Source organism: Pocillopora verrucosa, chromosome 13, assembly GCF_036669915.1.
Source record: "Pocillopora verrucosa isolate sample1 chromosome 13, ASM3666991v2, whole genome shotgun sequence".
Lineage (NCBI taxonomy): Eukaryota > Metazoa > Cnidaria > Anthozoa > Scleractinia > Pocilloporidae > Pocillopora > Pocillopora verrucosa.
In genome coordinates this window covers 8,918,904-8,938,717 of record NC_089324.1, presented here as the reverse complement: position 1 = coordinate 8,938,717, position 19,814 = coordinate 8,918,904, and the positions used below count along the sequence as shown (strand labels likewise).

The 19,814-nt window shown below is 36.5% G+C and overlaps 3 protein-coding genes across 8 annotated transcripts; 1 reads left to right on the top strand and 2 right to left on the bottom strand.

The window, feature by feature from the left end:
- Positions 1 to 730: 730 nt before the first annotated feature.
- LOC131773956 (uncharacterized) lies at positions 731 to 12,761 on the bottom strand. Of its 6 annotated transcripts, none has more exons than XM_059089943.2 (12): positions 12,516 to 12,761; positions 11,257 to 11,300; positions 10,365 to 10,593; positions 7,341 to 7,451; positions 7,070 to 7,141; positions 6,771 to 6,868; positions 5,961 to 6,135; positions 5,637 to 5,737; positions 5,092 to 5,250; positions 3,409 to 4,049; positions 2,473 to 2,510; positions 731 to 1,822 (listed from the first exon to the last, which is right to left on the bottom strand). In XM_059089943.2, the coding sequence occupies exons 3-12, from the start codon at positions 10,497 to 10,499 to the stop codon at positions 1,700 to 1,702; spliced, it is 1,653 nt and encodes a 550-aa protein (XP_058945926.2). In that variant the 5' UTR covers positions 10,500 to 10,593; positions 11,257 to 11,300; positions 12,516 to 12,761; the 3' UTR covers positions 731 to 1,699. The 6 variants fall into 6 exon arrangements, with proteins under 6 accessions (XP_058945926.2, XP_058945927.2, XP_058945924.2 ...); XM_059089944.2 differs by having other exon boundaries at positions 10,365 to 10,582; XM_059089941.2 differs by lacking the exon at positions 11,257 to 11,300.
- Positions 12,762 to 12,879: 118 nt separating this feature from the next.
- On the top strand, positions 12,880 to 15,128 carry LOC131773959 (poly(A)-specific ribonuclease PARN-like). The gene has a single exon (XM_059089948.2). The coding sequence runs from the start codon at positions 12,938 to 12,940 to the stop codon at positions 14,744 to 14,746; it is 1,809 nt and encodes a 602-aa protein (XP_058945931.2). The 5' UTR covers positions 12,880 to 12,937; the 3' UTR covers positions 14,747 to 15,128.
- Positions 15,129 to 16,122: 994 nt separating this feature from the next.
- Positions 16,123 to 19,752, bottom strand: LOC131773960 (uncharacterized). The gene is made up of 3 exons (XM_059089950.2): positions 19,678 to 19,752; positions 19,517 to 19,608; positions 16,123 to 16,570 (listed from the first exon to the last, which is right to left on the bottom strand). Exons 1-3 carry the CDS (start codon positions 19,741 to 19,743, stop codon positions 16,357 to 16,359), a joined length of 372 nt encoding a protein of 123 aa, XP_058945933.1. The 5' UTR covers positions 19,744 to 19,752; the 3' UTR covers positions 16,123 to 16,356.
- Between the last annotated feature and the right edge of the window lie 62 nt (positions 19,753 to 19,814).

Here is a 19,814-nt window from a genome sequence, read left to right as displayed (position 1 = left end):
GTCTGATTGTCCACATGGTTGCTACATGAACTTTAGTATATTTTAACCAGGTAAAGCTTTAGTGTGAAAGGGTTATAATTCAATATTCCTACCAGACCACAAAGCACATGCTCAATCTTTTTAGAAAGGCTGTGCTAAACTATTACCCTTTAAATGCAAATCATCTTCACTTTTTGGTATTGTGTTGTCCTCCTTGAGAGTAAATAGGAACTAGTGAGAACAAGAAGAATCTTTGATCACCAAAGGATACTTCAACAGTAGAAACATACTTCATTCATTTTTTAATTTTCTTAGATAACTTCCTTTAACAAATAGGGCAGTAATCAAGAAAACAAACATAGCAATCACAATAAATTGACAGTTTTAGAAAACATTAATATCCTTGTTGTCAAGTCATATACACATATTCTTTAAAATATAATTTCCTTATTGTGGTAACTTTTGGTTCTCTGCCTTGCCCTCCTATCATAAGTTTGCAAGACTTAACCTGAAGCCTTGATAACAGGTATAAACAAGAGATGAAATTTTGCACCCTAGATCCCATCCTTTACTATTGCCCTTTAGAAAGATCTTGTGAAGAGAAGCCAACTTATGATTGGCTTAAACATAACCCACATAAAATCTGCAGCCACCTCTACACCTGCCCAGACACATAGAGGGCTCACAGTAAACAAAAATTTAAAAAGTGACAAAGCCAAGATCATGTTGAGAAAGATATTCAGAGCCCTAGCATTGTTACACAGTTTATTGCAAATTTCTCACTGTCTTAAATAATACTAAGAAGATTTATAGCAAGATAGTTTTAATTCATGCCATCATGTGGAGGGATCTTGAAGCTTAGTCACCAAATGCTATATTAATACCAAAATGTATCCTAGCACTGTATTTCTTAAAATGTTACACAACATCTTTTAGAAAGATGCAAATTTCAAAAAATCATCTCATCAATCATTTAGCAGTTGCTAAAAATTTTTTGCCTCTAATTACAATTTTCAGTTTTCTGCATCAAACGTTAAGTGTTAGTCCTGATCAGGCAATGGAATCAAGAAGATACAGTGCTTAGAACAAGTTCTAGATGGTACTTTGGATACTGAATAGACAACAATCGCTAATCCAGAACTTAAATTTGAAAAAGCTTCTTTAACAAATAAATCTTGCCACCAACTCTGAAGACCCCCCATAACTAATTCCCTTTAAAGTATTAAAATTATTTTGTGATTTAGGAAAAGTTTCTTTCGAATTGTATTTTTCTCACACTTATAAAGCATTTTAAATTGTGCTTATATTCCACTTCCTAATTAATAGAGTTTTTGAAAGAAAAACGAAAAAGTTTGTGCTATAGGTTTCTAATAATTGAAATATTGACAATAATTAGCTGATAATCAAAGCTTCAAGGAGACATGTCTCCTTGAGCTGAATGAAGAAGTTCCTTATTCCTAATAAATTTGGTAAAATCAAGGTCAAAAAATTATTTCCTTGTCTTAATACTGTGGCTAACTAACAATAAAAAAAGAGGAGGAGGAGGGGTAGGAGCTAGATATAAATGGAGCAAAAAAATTACTTTCGGTAAAAATTCTTCAATGCAAAAGAAAAAAAATCTGACCAAGGTGATTAAGGTTGGTGGCTAGTGAAACAATCTATTCATGGGAGACTGTGTTTTGCTTAATTCTTGTGACACATTAATAATAAAAATATCTGGCTATTGAATTTCCTCTTTGCGAAGTTCTTGTTCAAGTTGTTTGACCTCATCCAAAATATGCTGATGCTCCTCAAGAAGATCATTGTACTCTTTTATATGTTTCTCTCCAATTTTCTCAAACTCCTGTAAAGTTAATGAATAAAAAGACAAATGTGTACACAATTCATCACTACACAATGTTTCATGGTTATTGTGATTACGTAAGAGTCATTTTTTTGGTTCTTGCTAAAACAATATACATAACATTTCATTTTGTTTCAGTCTCAATTAACACAGCTGAACTTTTACAAGGGCTCTTGTTTGAAAACATAAATTGACTTGGCTATGAAATATTTTCCTGGTTACCCTTTATATTCCAGAAAATGCCCATGTTGAAACTCCCACAGCCTTACTTGTCATGGGTGTTTTTTTTTTGGCAAAAAATAATAGAAATGTTTTAACAATGGAGTTAGTAAGGTTGTGTACATTCTCTAGTTAATTAAATGCTAAGTTTTTCTCAAAAAGTAAATATTTAAGGGAGTGAACACAGATAGAGTGAATGGCATACAGTTTGTGGCCAAGTATGCAACAGTATCACCATATCTGAAGAAAACATTACTATAGGCTTTTTAGAAGGTCCAAGTGAAAATGACACCCAATCTTTGGAAAATTGGATTAAAATAAATTGACAGACTGCTTGACTCTTTTGGCTCTACTTACTCATTCTGGTCACAACTAAGTGTTTGTAACAGAGAAAATTTCACACAGTGAGAAAGATATAGCCTGTAACTTACCTCAAGATGTTTTGCAGCTTGTCGTTCACTCTCAATGTCTAAAAAAAACATAATTGTTCCAAATTGAGGAAGAATGTTCCAGGCAAGAATCAACTAATGATATGATATTTGAAGTTCACAGGTCTATCAAATGTGATGGTCTCATGATTTTCCATGAACAAAAAGTACATCACATGGCAGATGATTACACTTGGAATTCTAATTGTTATTGAGACCTAGCTGTTCATTGAACACTCAAAAGTATTAATTTAACTGTGCCTTTTGTTTGACTGTAGAGTCACCCAATCTACCTGCACCAAGTGAATAAAGGGGGTAAGTTTCTTAAGAAACTGTGGAGTTGCATCAATGGGAGGGTATAGCAGGTAATTTAGTGTTAACAACTAAGTCAAAAACGTAAATTGACCACCGTAAAGGGTAAAAAAGCTGACAATTCAAGCATCAGCCTTTCGTCAGACTTCGCTCTGACGAAGGGCTAATGCTTGAAGTGTCAGCTTTTTTACCCTTTATATTGGCCAATTTTCAATTTTCAACTCAGTTGTTAACATTAAACATTAAATTACTTACCTGTATCAAGGAATAGTATTGTACACTCCTCAGATTTTATCAGTAAAAGAGTTAAACCACAGTTTACAGTGAAATAAGATAACAAAATAATAATTTTTTTGGGCAAAAACAGAGGAACTGCAAGTAGCAGGTACACTTCAGTGAATTCAATAAAATAGTTATAAAGTAAGAAGAAAAAGAACAGAGAAACACTCTAAGTCCCCCATCCAGAGAAAAAATTCCCACATACAAAATACTGCAAAAATGCTGCAAAAACGCTGCAAAAATGCTGCAAAAATGCACTACCTTTAGTTGAATAAAACATTTTGCATGCCTACAGGTTATGTAAAAAATTTAACTATTTAACCAAGACAATAATATCAAAACATCTACCTCTTTTAGTATAATCATAAATTTCCACACCACCCTGTAGGCCTCCCTCTGTAGTAACACTTAGCCTAATTTCACTTGCCACCATTTCTTCATCAAGATTTTTGCTAGCAGCATCTTCTGTCTGATTTGAAGCTGTCTTCTCTTCTCCCTGATTATTGGTTAAGCTTTCCTGAACTCCATGAGCAGAGTAATCCACTTCAGAGTCCACGCTCTCAACTTCCAGTTTGTTTAACATGTCACTCCTTCCAACAACTAATGCTGGTGTTGCTGGTGTCTGATTGGGTGTGGTGCCTTTAAAAGGACTGGGGGAGACATATGGAGCAGGCATAGGATTGTGACCCACATTTTCTGTACTATTGCTGGACTTGTTTGTTAAAGTTACTGTGACAACACCTCTACTAGGTATACTATTCTTTGCTCCTGAGTGAGGAAGTTCAGGTATATTCATTGGATTAAAGTTTATGACTGCAGGTACTGCAGTATTACTGAGTGTAGAAGGCTGCCTCAGGACTGCCTGGGTATTCCTACTGCTATACATGTAAGGTACATGGTAAGTCTGATTTTGCTGTTTCGTAATTGTTGTTAAACTGACATCTGATCTGACATATGGAAGAGGGATCAGAATTGGACGATCATTGTTCCTTCAACAAAAGAGAGAGAAAGTATGAAATAATTGAACAGAATAGCAAAATAAAAATTCAAAATAAAAAAAAAAAAAACAGAAAAAATTTTGTCTGATTGGTTTCATAAGCCCTTGGATTTACTAGTTCTATGTTTATTTAATTTAGTCTGTAAAAATGATTAATGATTCAGAGCCACCTTAACCTTTGGACAATTTTGTGTGGCTCTTAGTATCAGCATGCAGTGCTTACTCTGTTATGGATAACAATTGTAAGATAAATATCTACAAATTTCAAGAATGCTTAGTCATGCTGACATGCATACCATGATGGAACTTTCTGAAACATTTTATTAGGTCAGGTAATAATGATGTAATGTTATCAAAATAGTGGTGTTGTACATGTAAGCTTCCGGAATGTTCAAGAATACTGTGTAAAGTTAATGTATATATGTATATAAAGACTCAGTTATGAAATACTAGTTAGTAGTAGTTGTTGGAAGTGAACGACTGTTTGGAAAGCTAATCAGAGAGAGCCATTGTTCATTAAGGAAATTTGGAGAAAACTGTGATATTGTGTCAGTGGTGAGCTAAGGTATAGACTGTAGTGGGCTTAAGCAGGTTTATTGAAGATAATTACTGTACTGACTTAAGGATTTGCTCCCTATTAAGAATAATACAAATTATTTAAAAGAGTAGTTGTGTCTGTAGGATTGCAGTGTTCCTTCTATTGATTAAATTATACCATAACAAATTCAAGTCCCACAATATGAAGTGAATATGGGCATTACTCTCTTCCCTGGATAAGATACAGCTTAATTGCCAGCATTTTTTCAGGTTTCCCTCTTAGTAATTAATCATATTAATATTTGGGAATGCAATGTGAGAGTTAAGTGCTAGTGTTTCACCCAAGAAAATGATGAAAATAGCCAGAGCTGGACTCTTGTCCACTCAGACCACACTCAAGCTTCCTAATCATCATGCCACCATGTCCAACCCAATATCTACTCTTAATATCACTGTATATTAATATTCTTCACAAACTACTTTAACCTAACACTCACTCTTGCTTGTTTTCTATATCAGGAGCAGAACTAGATCCCTGTAATTCCCCATTCTTTGTCTCTCCCATATCATTTGTCTCAGCTGTATCTGTTTCCACTTTATATTTCAGATTTTTAGCAGCAGGTGCTTTCTTGGAGTACCGAGAAATCTGTGGTGTCCTTTAAAAATAATTATTCCCAGGTCAGCTTTGAATGTGATATGATATTCAGACAAAATAATATCTCCTTAACTTTGCAAGGATCTCCTTTCACTAATACACAAAAAGTACTTGACTCAGACATAATAACAATAAAGAGATCTTGTGGTAGCTAAAAAACATCACTGAACAGAAAGAATCAAAAATTTGGAAAATAACCCCCTTCCACAAGGCTGAATTCTTCAGCCAAGTTTTAATCACTTCTGGTTAGAGTTAAGACCTCATAAAAACAACAAAAGGTAAGAAATACAGAAGGGAACAAATCAAACTAACTTAGTCCATTTATCTTTTAAACCATTATACATGCAATCAATTATTAGTCAGTTAAAAGTCAGACAGTTTTCTTACCTAAGCTGCACTGGTGCAGAAGTGTTAATGTACTGCACTAAACCCTTTTTGGTATCCCTTCGACTAGGATACATAAGACTGTGTAGAGACTCTATTCTTCCCTGTACAAGGTAACACAATAAACCAAAAAACTTTCAAATTGTATGCTGTAGAGCTTCAATGTTAACATTAATTTTAATTGACAGAAACATCCTTTAAGTTAGTACATGGAAATTTCAACAATTTCACTCTGCCACTTACAAGTAATATAATTCATCTTCACAAGCCACAGGAGGGGTTGTAAAGTCTTATATTTATGGAAGTGAAAAAATGTTGCTCACTTACATGACATACTCGTTGATAGACTTCCTCAAGCCCAGCAAGCTCTGCCTGAATGGTTTGGTTTTCAACATCAGATATAATTTTATTATTTTTGGAGTTAAGCTCTGCTGGAAGCACAAAGTTATCTTCAAGATCACTTTCCTGGGGCCTGTTTGGTGGATTGGAATAAACTGTTCTCCTGGAAAATATGAACCAACACCATGATAAGAAATTTCTTACTTGCTCTACATAATCACCAAGATTACTTTAAGACTAGTGATTTACCACAGAATTAAAAGATACTACAAACAATTTTATATCCTTACCAATTAAATCACCGAAGCCTTAGAAAGTACTAGCTTAGAGCAATAACCATTTTCCAACAATAACCATGGTTAATCAAGATAAATCTTCACCACCTGCTCTGATGGCTTCTTTTGTGCAGGCTACTGAACCTTCTTGTCAGAAATAATAACCCATATGGTGTTATACAATATTGTATGTTACAGTAAGTTGATGCTTTGTTATGCACAGCTAGAATTGTACTGTGTTGATGCTGATTTTGACTGACTGCACAACTTGCAAATAATTCCTAGAAACTTTTGCTGCATATTTATAGGTTTTAAAAAAAAATTCAGCACAGAATTGCTGAATAAGGTCAACATTCTATACTGTAGGGGAATGATAAACAGTAAAAAAACACAACTTATACTATGGTACTGTTGTATTAACAACTATTGTCCAGGTATTTGCAATCCACATGCTCTGATTTTAAAATCACAAATAAAGTAAACAAGTTCAACATACTTTATACATCATCCTCTCGGGACTTACCTTGTTGAATGTCTCGCATCATAGACTGGGGTAGTGACAGGAGAGGGAGTTGCTGGCTCTGTTGAATGGCATGCTCTCAAAATTCTTGGCTTAGCATGCTGTCACATATCATAACAAAACAAAAAAAAGACTTACTGTTAGTACTAATGCAATATTACATTCAAAGACATGTATTTCAAAGCATACAGGCTTCACTTTTAATGATTGACTGCAAATCAGGGCATGAAATAAGCAAAATGTGCTAAAGTTCATGAAAACTCTGAATGATTTCATCAGCACTGAACATAATTGTTTCTAACCTTAATTTGTGAAGCAGAAAATCCAGTCTTCTCTGCAGCCTTGGGTAATTTGAAAGGATCTGGTCTTCTCTTCTTTTTACAAATAATGAAACAAAATCAAGAAGCAAAATTAAAAGAGTGAATTAATAGAAGAGTTTAACCTAGTATGATTTTAGCTATCCAGAGTCCAGAAGAGAAAATCACAGAATGAATCCTGTTTAGAATGCCATGCCCACATTGTTACTAAATGTACAGTTGTATATTTCTAATACCACACAAGATAGTGCCTTACATATCGTTCATCTTCTGGTCTAGCTCTGATGCTACAGAACTGACCACGCCCCATGGCCAGAGGTGGAATTGTTCGGTGTGTTCTTCTAATCCGGCCAGGTGAAACTTCATCCTAAGATAATAGAAGACAATGAGATTTTTAAATATTTTCTGTTAGTGTTACTTTCACAGTGCTGTTATACTGTAATAAAGAACACCACAATAGAAAGTACAAATGCCAAATTTTTGGTGGTAAAAAGAAAAGCTTATCAAAACAAGAGAAGCTTGTGTTAATAGTACAGTATTTAGTCCCATAATGTTGGAAAGCTGGAGTCACTTGCCAACAACAGGATGATTGATGACTAGGATCATTTCACTAGATGAAATGTTCAAATGGTTATTCTTAAGTGCAGCTGCCATACATTTCTTATAATGTTCATGATAAAAGTAAAGAATCCAATCCTACCAACATGTCAGCCAACATGGCAGCCAACATGTCGGCCAACACACTACTGACACACTACCAACACGTTGGCCAACACACTACCAACATGTTGGCCAACACACTACCAACATGTTGGCCAACACACTACCAACATGTTGGCCAACACACTACTGACGCATCAGCTGACACACTATAGACGAGTTGGTAGGATCGAATGCATAAGACCAGCTATGTAGGAAAAGAAATCTAAATCGCCACCATTTTGAGAATGAAACACTAATACCTAGGTCATCTCCTAGTTTCTTTTTTTTTCAAGGGTTGGATACCAAAGGAGTCAGCATGTTGCATGTTGGTAAGATCGACCAACGCGTTGGTAAGATTGACCATATAAGAAAAGGAACTCTACATCGTTGCCATTTTGAGGACAAAACACTACATAGTGTTGGAGGCAAGATCAACTTCGTAGGAAAAGAAATCTAACTCACCACCATTTTGAGAATGAAATACTAGTACCTAGGTCTTCTCCTGGGTTTTTTTTTTTAAGGGTACTTAACCGAGGAAGTTAGCATGTCGGCTGACACTGATCTCACCAACATGTTTACTTTTTGTTTATTAGCATGATTAGGAAGCAAAAAATCTTTATTGATCACTGACTTTGTGGTGGCTCCTAAGGAGCTGTTTTTAATTGCAGTTTTACTGCACTGGAAACTGTTTGGTAATGTCTTCAAGCAGCTGTCTTCCAAAGTTCCTGAACCAGGTGAACTCATCTAAATAGCTCAGTATGTACTCATACAAAGTACCACACATGCACCTCAACTTCTTCTTGATCAAGGCCCAAACGCCTTTGATGGTATTGGTGTGTGCACCACTGTCAGGCTCAACAAAGTTCTTGGAGTGATCATCAATAGATGGATGTATCCTAGCTGATTGAGTGGTATGTACAGAGTGAATTGATTTGAGTAGATGGTAGTTCCAGGAAGGATGTGTGATAAGATAATGCACATGTGTCTCTCTAGTTCTGTTGGGAACACGGAAGACCAGCACTTTCTGCTATCCTTGCTCCACAACCCCGAAAACACCCATGGACCTTCCGATACTCTCCCTCTCTTCTACTTACCCTTGTCACCAAACTTGGACTCATCTATCTCCATGGTCTTTCTTAAACCTCCAAGTTTAATTTCAGCATTCAGGATCTTGTTGGAACAGATTGATCTCACTACCCACTTAGTAGGTTTTGAAAGGCTGGTAAGCCATGAGATTTTGCTCCCTGAAATCTGCATAGCCCATAGGAACATAAGATGTAGTCAGGTACTTAATGGAATGTTAGATCCCTCGATCTGTACTGTCTGTGGTCAAGCTGGTCACACTTGAATGCACTGTTTAGCTATGTGCAGCTCATGTAGTGGTGACAGTTATGAATGAAATTGTCAACAGGCACCAGCTGAGGCAGAAAATAGGAAAGAGAGCTGTAGAACAGCCAAAGTCTCCAGAAACTGAGCCAAACTATAAAGCCATTTGTAGGCAGCTGACACAAAAAAACCAGCAACTCGGCAAAGCCTACAAAACTATCAAGGCCCAGTATGATGAATTAAAAGAGAGCTGCCAAGACAAGGATGAGCAGCTAAATTAGGCCCAGCAAGATGCTGACGAGATGGCAGTAAAGTGAGGAGCGTGTTGCTGCCTACAAAGAGGAGATTAGCAGATTAATGCCCTCGAACGGCAGCTCCGAGCATTGCAGAATCCTGAGGTACCATAAACTGCAAACCAAGAGGCTTCTCGAAGGTGCACCAAAACAACCCAGCTGAAATTCATTGATGCTACGCAGTTGTGCTGTCCACCCTCTCCAGGAGAAGAAGTGCAGCCTAAATAATGCCTATAGACTGGCAGGAACAGCATGTAACACTATTAGGGACTTCCTGGGTATCGCGGAGCTGAGAATTGTCAATCAGGTGACATTTCAAAGCACCTTGGAGAGGCTAGGGAACCCCTAGCTAGCCAAAAAAACCATCAAGCAGGAATGTTGGAAGCAGCTGGGTGGACTCCTTCCAGTTGTTAAAAGACTTCACCTCACAAAGAAGCTGTTGCTGCTGGCACTGGATGATGCCTTCTATTCATAGAGGGTTTTGTCACTGAAAAAACCAGCTCCTTTAGCTCCTGGGTTCCAATAACATGACAAACAAGATGGTGGCCAAAAGGACATAATTCATTTTCATATCGCGAGTGAAAGTTTTCCAAAGAAGATGTTACAGATAAGTGTGGAAAAGGAAGGTTTAGCATTGCTTTGCATAAATAAGGCCCAAACAAAGTCAGTGACACACCAGTGACACACCAGTGACACACCACCAACACATCTTATATATTGGAAGGATAAATGGTAGCCAGCATGTCAGCTGACAGTCGGTCAACATTGAGCTGATTCGTCGGTAGGAACAGATTCTTTACCTCTACCTTTACCTATTACATAACACCTCTCAAAGGAGATATGTATGTTTTCATTTTTGCCATTGTCTGCTTGATGGTGCAAATATATTGAAGGGAGAAAATACTTATTGGTCAGTCCTGGAACTAAATGAGTTCACCGCAGATTATTTGAAAACCTACCAAGCTGACATAGTGCTTCACAGCTGATGTTGACTGTTGGTAGGGAACTACAGCTTGCACCAGACCCTTTGGTGGAAAACCATTTGCAAAGTGTACTTGTCTTGTAACACTACTTGTGTTGCTGTTCCTCATCATTATTCTTGAGTCACAAACATTAAAGCTTCCTGTAGGTTTGTCGTCATAGTTTAAAGATTATGCTGTGTGAGTTTTTTCCCAACCTTAAAGAGAACTATGGCAAAGATTAAGCAGTGTAGATGAACTATAAAACTTTGTAACATCATCATAATGACCAGGTACATCTTAAAGGTTAAAGGTTAAAAAAAAGAGGAAAACAGACAAAGTGATTGGACAAAGCCATTGTAAATTCAATATGTACCTGTATCTATGGTTAAAACTCAGCTACCAATTACCTCTTACTAACCTAGTTCAAGGTCTGTTCTGTATGTTACTGACTAGTTTTTTTTCACTCAAATTATGGCCCAAGCACCAAGCACTCAAGCCATAAATCTGTGCAGATAAAACTATGTTCCACAACTTACTGTACAAACTGAGAAAAGGATAGTAAGATATTTTTAATATCTCTGAGTTTAGACAAAGTGGGAAATTTTCAATTCAAACAAACTTTGAATTTACTAAGCCATAGAGTACAATACTGCCTTCTAAATTGATGAACCATAGCAGATGTACTAACAGAGAGATACAACAATAACCATTATACATTGTAATCCATCAAATATTTTTGCTTGTGTGACATTGGTCTAGATGCATCACATTTGATTGACTGTACCCCTGCTCAAACTAAGGAATATTGGTTATACCCTTGGTGATATTCACCAATTTTCAAACCTTGTAACAACTATGATAATTTATTTTAAGATGAGAGAGCATTTACCTATTGATGCAAAAGAAGGGACATGTCTGTTTGTTCATAGGGTTCTACCAGAGAATGCAAAAGCAAACATCTCACATGTAGCAAACAGTTCATAAACATTTTACCAGTGTGTTGCAAAAATACTGGAGGATACTAAAAACAACAGCTTCCATTTGGTGCAAAAATATGCTTATATATTTGTTCTTAGACATTATGTTCCTCAAAGCTCACAGTTTTCCTTGAGCTTTGCTTTCAGAAAACTGTTTGCACTTTGAAACACATCATGTCCGTGGACAAATAAACTAGCACATTTTTGTGTCAAATGAAGGCTCCTGTTTAATTATTTATTTACTTTTCATTGTGTTAAACTCCATGTATGATTACAGTTATGTAGAAACTCAAAAGAAATAATGAGTGAGAAGTCATGGATGGGGAATAAAAGATCAAGAATACAGAGCCGCAAACTGAAATGTCAAGTTAAATGAGAAGTCAATATTCAGACAAGGCTGAGATGGGTAACAGGAATGCAATACATCTGTGTTCAATTGAGTTTGACTATCAAATAAAACCAAACAACTCTTCTTTTCAAATTGAGCCGGAGCAAACCAATAAGCAAACTAAAAACAAAACCCAGAAAATAAGTTTGTTTGATATCTGCCATTATTTTGCAGAAAAAAATTAAAATTCACCACAAAAGCAACTTTCTCCCAATCCTAAGAGAACATATTTACATTGAGGCTGAGCTTTTAACAAGCTGTAACTTTGGCCTGGAAGTTAAATCCTTTGTCACTGATAGTTTTATTGTCGCCTTTATGTGTTCATTCGGACGAAAGACCAATGTTTTAAATGTCAGCTTAAGTAACTCTTTACAATGGCCAATTCACTATCATTTATCAATTCAGTTGATAAAACTAAACTATCTCTTCCCCCCCCCTCCCACCGACGCAGCATCACAGTTTCTGTAGAAACTTATCTCTTTCCATTTGCCATCATTAATAGCCAAGTTAGTTCGATAGTCACACAGAATAGAGCCCAAAAGGAGTAACAATCCAGAATTGCGCTTAATAACTGAATGTCTGATTTGGGTAAAATTGTGTATTGTTTACTGAACTCCTACTTAAAACAATACGTACGAGGTTCCAACCTATGTTTTTAGCACTAATTTTGCGTTCAAACCACATAAAATCAAAGCTAGCTGACTGAAGCTGACTATGTATATGCGTATATACACGGTGGGTGAGCAGTACAGCACATATAATTGCTTGAAAAGACTTACATACCATCTGTCATTGTTCTTGTCACCAAATAAACACTTGGAAACGGCCCGCGGAGATCATGTCAACAAACACATTTTTTACTGTGGCCGTCCTCTCAGAAATCAACATTGCTCTCTCTTGACTTATACCTTTCCTTTCTTACTAATAAAACTGTGTTTTTTTGTCTATGCGTCCTCTAGTTCGAGGAGATCGATAAGTTTAATGAGTTCAAAAGATTAAGTCCTTGACTTCGCGATCTTCGATGTGGAGCAATGCAAATAAATTTCCACGTGACGTCAAAATTGCTGAAAATCTTGTGCCAGCGGTAACAAAATATGCGGTAGTGCTCAGAACTTCTTACTTTCTCGTTTAAAATTATCACGAAATTTTCGTGAACGTGCTTTCATCGTCTGCATGGCGGGAGTCTCGATCCGCAAAGTTTGGTGATGGAAATATTGCGGAAGAGCTTTCACGAATCGCTCTCTGTTGTCTCAGAAGCAATTGATTCCGCGTCGTTCCTTGCGATTGACGCCGAATTTTCGGGACTAAATGTGAAGTGGGGAGTTCAAAATTCATTTGATACTCCGCAGGAGCGTTACTTAAAACTGAAGGAAGGATCTAAAGACTTTATCATAATTCAGTTCGGTTTATGTACCTTTGCTTGGGACAACAAGCTAGAGCTGTTTATTGCAAAGCCTTTTAATTTTTACATATTTCCCAAGGTGTGGAATCGACAGTGCCCTGATGTCCGTTTTCTGTGTCAAAGTTCTAGTATCGATTTTCTTACAGAACACAACTTCGACTTCAATAAACTTTTTTATGAAGGAATCTCCTATTTACGGCCTCATGACGAGCAGAAATTGAGAGACCATTTCATATCAAGAAACACACAAGATTCGTTTACATCGACGTCTCTTACTTCCCCCGACTCCACTTCTGAAGCTAACAGGGGATCCTCGCAGAAGGCGCTAAAGATAGTCCCCCCGGAACACCGTGACTTTGTGGAGAGAGCATGCGAAAGTATACAAGAAATGCTTAAAGATCCAGAGGGGAAGATCACTCAGGTTCCACCATGCAACGGTTACTTAAGGAAGCTGATCTACCAAACTGCCAAACAGAGGTTTAAGGCAGGTATTCACATGGAGGCTGCAATGAACGAAAATAAAGAACGTTTTATTGTAATAACTAAAGTCAATGAAGACGAAAAAAAGAAACTTGAAGATGAGAAACAGGCCAAAGAAGACGAACTGATTGAAAATGCTGTGGGATTTTCACAAGTTGTGAAAATGATATCACAGTCTGGCAAAGTGATGGTTGGCCACAATATGTTTCTTGATTTGATTCACACAATTGATCAGTTTTTGTGCCCACTTCCAGAATACCTTGAAGATTTTAAAGAAACCATAAGTGCAGTATTCCCGAAGCTTGTTGACACGAAAGTCATGGCTAACACGCAACCTTTCAGAGATCTCATTCCATCATCAGTACTGGCAGATCTTGCAAAGCATGTCTCAAACAAGCCATTCCAAAAGGCTGCAGTAAAATTTGATGAAAAGTTTTCTCACTATGGTGAAAGTGATGAGAAACCTCATGAAGCTGCCTATGATGCTTACATCACAGGGCTTTCATTTATTTCTATGGCCAACTATCTTGGTTCTTTTCAAGAACCTCCAAGGGTCAATGTCTCACCAGCTTCCTCCTTAGTTGCTCCATTTTTAAACAAAATTTTTGTGATGAGAATGGAGGATATTCCTTATCTCAACTTGGCTGGCCCTGACTTGAGTCCATCCCGTGATCATGTGTTTTATTTGACATTTCCAAGTGAATGGAAACAAGGAGACATTCTTGATTTGTTCAATGACTTTGGATTTGTCTATATCTCATGGATCAATAGCACCTCTGCCTTTGTCTCACTTGCAAGAAGGGAAAATGCTCACCAAGTTCTTGATAAACTGGATTTTGAAGGGGAGAGTTATACAATAGTTTCTTATGCTGAGCATACAAAGCATCTTGAGGCTATGTACGGGGAAAGCATCGAATACAAGAGAGAAACTCCTCTAAAGAGACGTAGACAAATGGAAATGAGTGCATACAAAACTTCATCACCCCTGGAAGTACAGGCAAATAAAAGCAAGGAAAGCCCAAGCAGTGAACTAGAAGATGGAGAGATAGTGGATGATGAAGAATCTCCAGAACCTGCTAAAAAGAAAATGAAGAAGGATGACAGGGTATTTGAAGAACCAGAGGAGTGGTAATGCCACAATGGAACAGTTCCAGATAATTACACATTGACTGTAACAGTTAGCTTAGCAAGCTACACGTAGTCACTTTGTAACTTCAGTATTCTTTTTGCAGCACCCTTAAATGTGTTTCATTGCAGTATTTTAAGTTTTGGTGACAGAAATGTAAAAAGTAGCAGGCATAATAATTAATTTCCAAATAAACTTTCTAAATAGTGAGTTCTATTCAGTATCGCTTCAGCACATTTTATTTAATTGACATCCTTTTTTTTCAGTAGAAAATTAATCTTCCTGAAGATGATGATTGTTAAATATGGTTCACTTAAAATGCACATGTGAACTAAGGGAAAATGATTTGTTGTGAAGGAGTACAATTAAAACAAAAGTTGAAAATCAAGTAAGGTTATTCTTGTCAACTCAATTAAAGGAAAAATGATACCCATACTTAAAGTGTAATTGTTTTCATGACAAAACACTTGAATCTAGTTCTTAACAGCCTTTACTTAAAGTTAAATGGCTCTCAGACTAGCAGTTCAACATTCAATAAATATTAAGCAACAATTGTTACTAGCCAGTCAAAATGATTTTAACTGAGAATGTTAACAATCAATCAAAATAAAGTACAAAATTGGTGCAAACAGGTTCTTGAGCTTCAGATATGAGGCAGAAAAAGTGAAAAAAAAGAAAAAAAATCCCTAACAGGTGAGAACACAATTTTCCTCTAGTAATTTAACAACAAATTTAATGTGCCATTGATTTTGAAACTGAGAAAATGACACAGGAGTTTAAGTTCACATTTCAAGAAATGAACATCTTAACAAACAATACCTCTGCAGTTTTGGAGCACACTAGTGAAACAGGGCATATTCCTATTTGGAGCAAGGTTAAGTTTATTAATCATGACCCCCACTAGTACACATGTAAGGTCAAAGAGGCCATCCATGTAAGACTTTATCCCAATGACATCAATAGGGATAGCAGAATTGACAGTCCTGAAGCTTGGATACCCATGATCAAACAACTCGGCTGATTTATGAGGAACTATGGGGGAACACCATCTAACAACTGGAATAATAACAAGGATTGGAATGCACCAATAGCAGCATACCAACATGCTAGAAATAGCAAAACATAAACAATCGACCTCATTGCCTGATGAAGACTAGCAGTATTGCAGTCAAAACATCACAATCTATATCAAAAGCGACCCTCAAGAGACAAACAAACAAAGTTCATCTCCCATCTTACACAACGATGAACAATAAGCACATATTTTATAACAGAAATTTTAAGGACTAAATTTAACTGGTTTTGAAGCCAAAGAGGAATTACTGGTAAATGAAAAGCTTTTCTTGAACCTCACCCTGATGTAACTCTGCAGTGCGAGAATATCATTAAATTTCCTTGATTTTATTCTGCTGAAAAAACTACAACTTCAACAAATGTTCCATTGGTCGACACAAAACAATTCTGTTGTTTTAGCAATTGTTCACTCATAGATAATTTTTGCTCAAAGATATTACTTTACAGTCACACTTAAGTGCAGATGACAAAGATGACTGAGTAAATTATAAAAAACTAAAAGTCTAAGGCACTTCTTTTTTGAAGTAGAATTACAGCAGCAGTTATGGAACATCATCCAAGGGATGCGAATACATTATGCGTTTTCTCCCACTCGTAGCTTCATCTTCACTTTCTGCACCCTCTTCCAGCTCACTTGAACCAACAATGTTTTCTGAAGCTATCACAGATAGAACATTGCAGCCGAGGACTGGTGGAAATTTTTCTAGAAATTTTTTTGAGATCTGAGAACTGAATCTCTTTGTGGCAGCTTGAACACTGAAAGTGAATAGGTCAAAGACAATATTAAGTATTGGCAACAATTGGTGCCCTAAATTACAAAGTTATATAAGCAAATATGAATTTTTTTAAATCTAAAAAACTTGTTCACCACAGGTACACAGCAGAATAGTTAAAGTAAGTAGAATTTATCCTGTATCATGACACATGTCTGTGGAACTATTTTCCTTTAAATTAATTAAATTAATTTATTTTTCCCTTTACTTTTTAATTTCGCATCTGTACAATGATCTCTATTTGTTTTAAAGTATGCAAATTTCCCCAAAGAGTATATGGACTTGAGTATCAAATTTAAAGAGAATCGTTCAATGGAGATTCAGTCCTAACATACACCACTTGGTTCTTTAGTAGGCCAGTTGCTGTAAATGTAATAATTATTGTCTCCTCGGTTGCACCTTGAATTGACAACTGACAAAGCTAGCAAAGCCCAAAGTTCAACCAGAACATTTCAAACACCACAGCCACCTAATTAACTTATGCAAACCTACTGTACTGAGTGGAAAATTGATTATAACTTTTGCTACCCTACCCTGCATACAATTGATGAATAGATTCAATGTTGCCATGCATCTCCCTAGTAGAAGATCACAGATGACATCAAAATGTAGTAAGAACATTTGCACATGAGGTGCAACTGAATTTGTACTGATGTTCTTACCACATTTTGATGTCAACTGTGATATTTTACTGTACAGACCCATGGCAAAATGGAATCCATTTGTTTTAAAAAAATACAGAAGCAAAGAATTCTCAATGATGCTGTCATTTATGCATCTGTTCTCCAATAGATCCTAAGTAATGACCAATCAAAATGTGTGTGTAATTTACCTTATTATATAAATATATGTTATTTGCTGGCTGGGAGGTCCGTATGGTGAAAAACTGTGACCGAGGTCTTGAAAATACTGCCCGAGGCCGTAGGCCTCGGGCAGCATTTTCAAGACCGAGGTCACAGTTTTTCACCATACGGACCGACCCTTAGCCGGTAAATAACATATTTATTGTTTTTAAACTTGACGAAATTCTTTCCGAAAGAACCCGAATGATTTATGGCCGTAAATACGGCAAGATCTTCCATAAGCTGAAAAATTTTTGAGTGAGTAAATAGTAGTTAAAATAGAGGTGATGCAAATTTAGGAGAGATGCCTCAGCGAAACATTTTCATTTCTGTAACGATAAAGGTGATTTAAAAGGCTTCCAAACAAACTTTGAAATATTATTTTTACAAGTATCTGTCACAATCTGACACCTGTCAATTAGAGAGCGCGCAAGAAAAAAAAAAAAGCGTTGGAACATTTGAAAACCAACAGAACTAGTTTGGCAAGGCTGTCACGACAATATTTTCTTCAAAATCAGTCCATGATCTAACGGAAAGTATTATTCACTCTCATCGACCATTCATTCATGTACGAAGATTTACCTCTGTTCATTAAGTAAACGGCGAGGAAAGTAATTGTGAGTAAATTCAATTTTTTTATTTTGAAGTTGTGAGAGTTTGCTCGTTTGTTTGCTGTAATGGCGTGTTTAACTCTGATCTTTCCTTCACAAAAACTAAATTCGAACGGCACACTCCGACGAGACCCAAGGGAATATATTGCGACCTTTTCTCAAAAAATTCCTTCAATTTCTGTTGTGCAATTTAAGGTACAAATGTCCAAATTGAACGGAATTGGAAAGACTCACCAGGAGCGTATATTTGTTGTAGAACTTAAATTAAAACTTCGCTCACTCTTTCACTATGAACAAATTGCTCGAGAAAATTCAGATATTGAATGAATGAAAGTTCCATCGTTCAGTTTAACTGTAACCAAATACCTCACATTTCAACTTTCTGGGTACTTTTTGTGAACGATTAAAATTAATTGCAGACGGTTTTTAGGCCGCTTGTCAACCAACGTAATGACACTATTGTTTATACAAATTCATTCTGAAACCAATATTTTTCTGTCAACCAAAGTGATTTGATAGAGAGAAAAAAAAAGGATTCATAAGTTATTAATCGGCTTGAGGTAGTGACCGACGTGTTTGCTTAAAAATACTGCCCAGCCGGAAAACAAGGTATATTTATGAAAAATGACAACAAAAGTTGGGATGTACTCGGCGACTCACGAAAGCGTTACCGTGGCCCGTGGGCAGAGATAGGAAAATACTGACCGGGTAAAGAACCAATCAGATTGCAAGATTCGTTACCGTGCCCTCTAAAAAAACAATAAAAAAGGATATTTATGTTCCCCTACAGAGAACATACTTTGATAGATGACCTTTACTTATACACGATAATATTTTAAGCCACACGCTTGTGGGTAGTGAGAAGAAAAAAGGAAAATTAAATGTTATGTACATAAAACTTGTATTTGAACATAACAAATTACATACAATTTCTAAGTAAAAACAAAATTGGTATGTATAAGGCAAGCAGTAGAAGCAGAAAGTATGTCAAATTTGAATTCCTTAACCCTTAAACTCCAACGGTCTCATTACTAATTCTCCTTACAGTCTGCTGTAAAGTTCTTGTGATGTTAGTTTAGAGAATTTGGTATTGGATCAACTTATAATCCCCTAATTGATATTTTTCTTTATTCTAATCACTTTTCTGCCTGATAATGTACTGATACTGTAAGGGGAAATTCTGTCTTGGTCACTCTTGGGAGTTAAAAGGTTAGAGTAGTCACTAGTGACTACTTTCAGATTATTGAGACGCGAGCGTCCAACGTCTTGTTCATAGTAGTAAACAGTGTTCCATAACACATTGAAAGCTTCTATTGCAGCTCTCTTATATTGCTTACTTTGTAACACTGTTAAAATAGACCACGCGAAGTGGAATGGAAATCTTCTTTGAGGACTCGGAGAACCCAAAATTTCCTCTTTGAAAAACGGACAATGACAGACGAATGAAATTCGAATGAATCACCGGCTTATACTCACAGACTAGTTTTGGTAGCTTGCAGCAAAGAGTCACCACAGCATATCGTCCTCATGCATTTAGTCGACTGAACTCCATGATTCTTTGATTGTACCTGTTAAATCATGAGAAAATTAGCTGAATGCTCCTTTTATTACAAAAGCAAAAAGATCAGATGATTTACCGATAGTAAACTCGTGCACCTCCGTAGAGAAGATATCGACAGTCGACAGCGAGAAACAGACGCCATTTTGAAAATTTTGACGCATGTTTAGAGGAGTCAAATCTCTGAGACTCAACCAGCTACAGTGCAGGCTCACG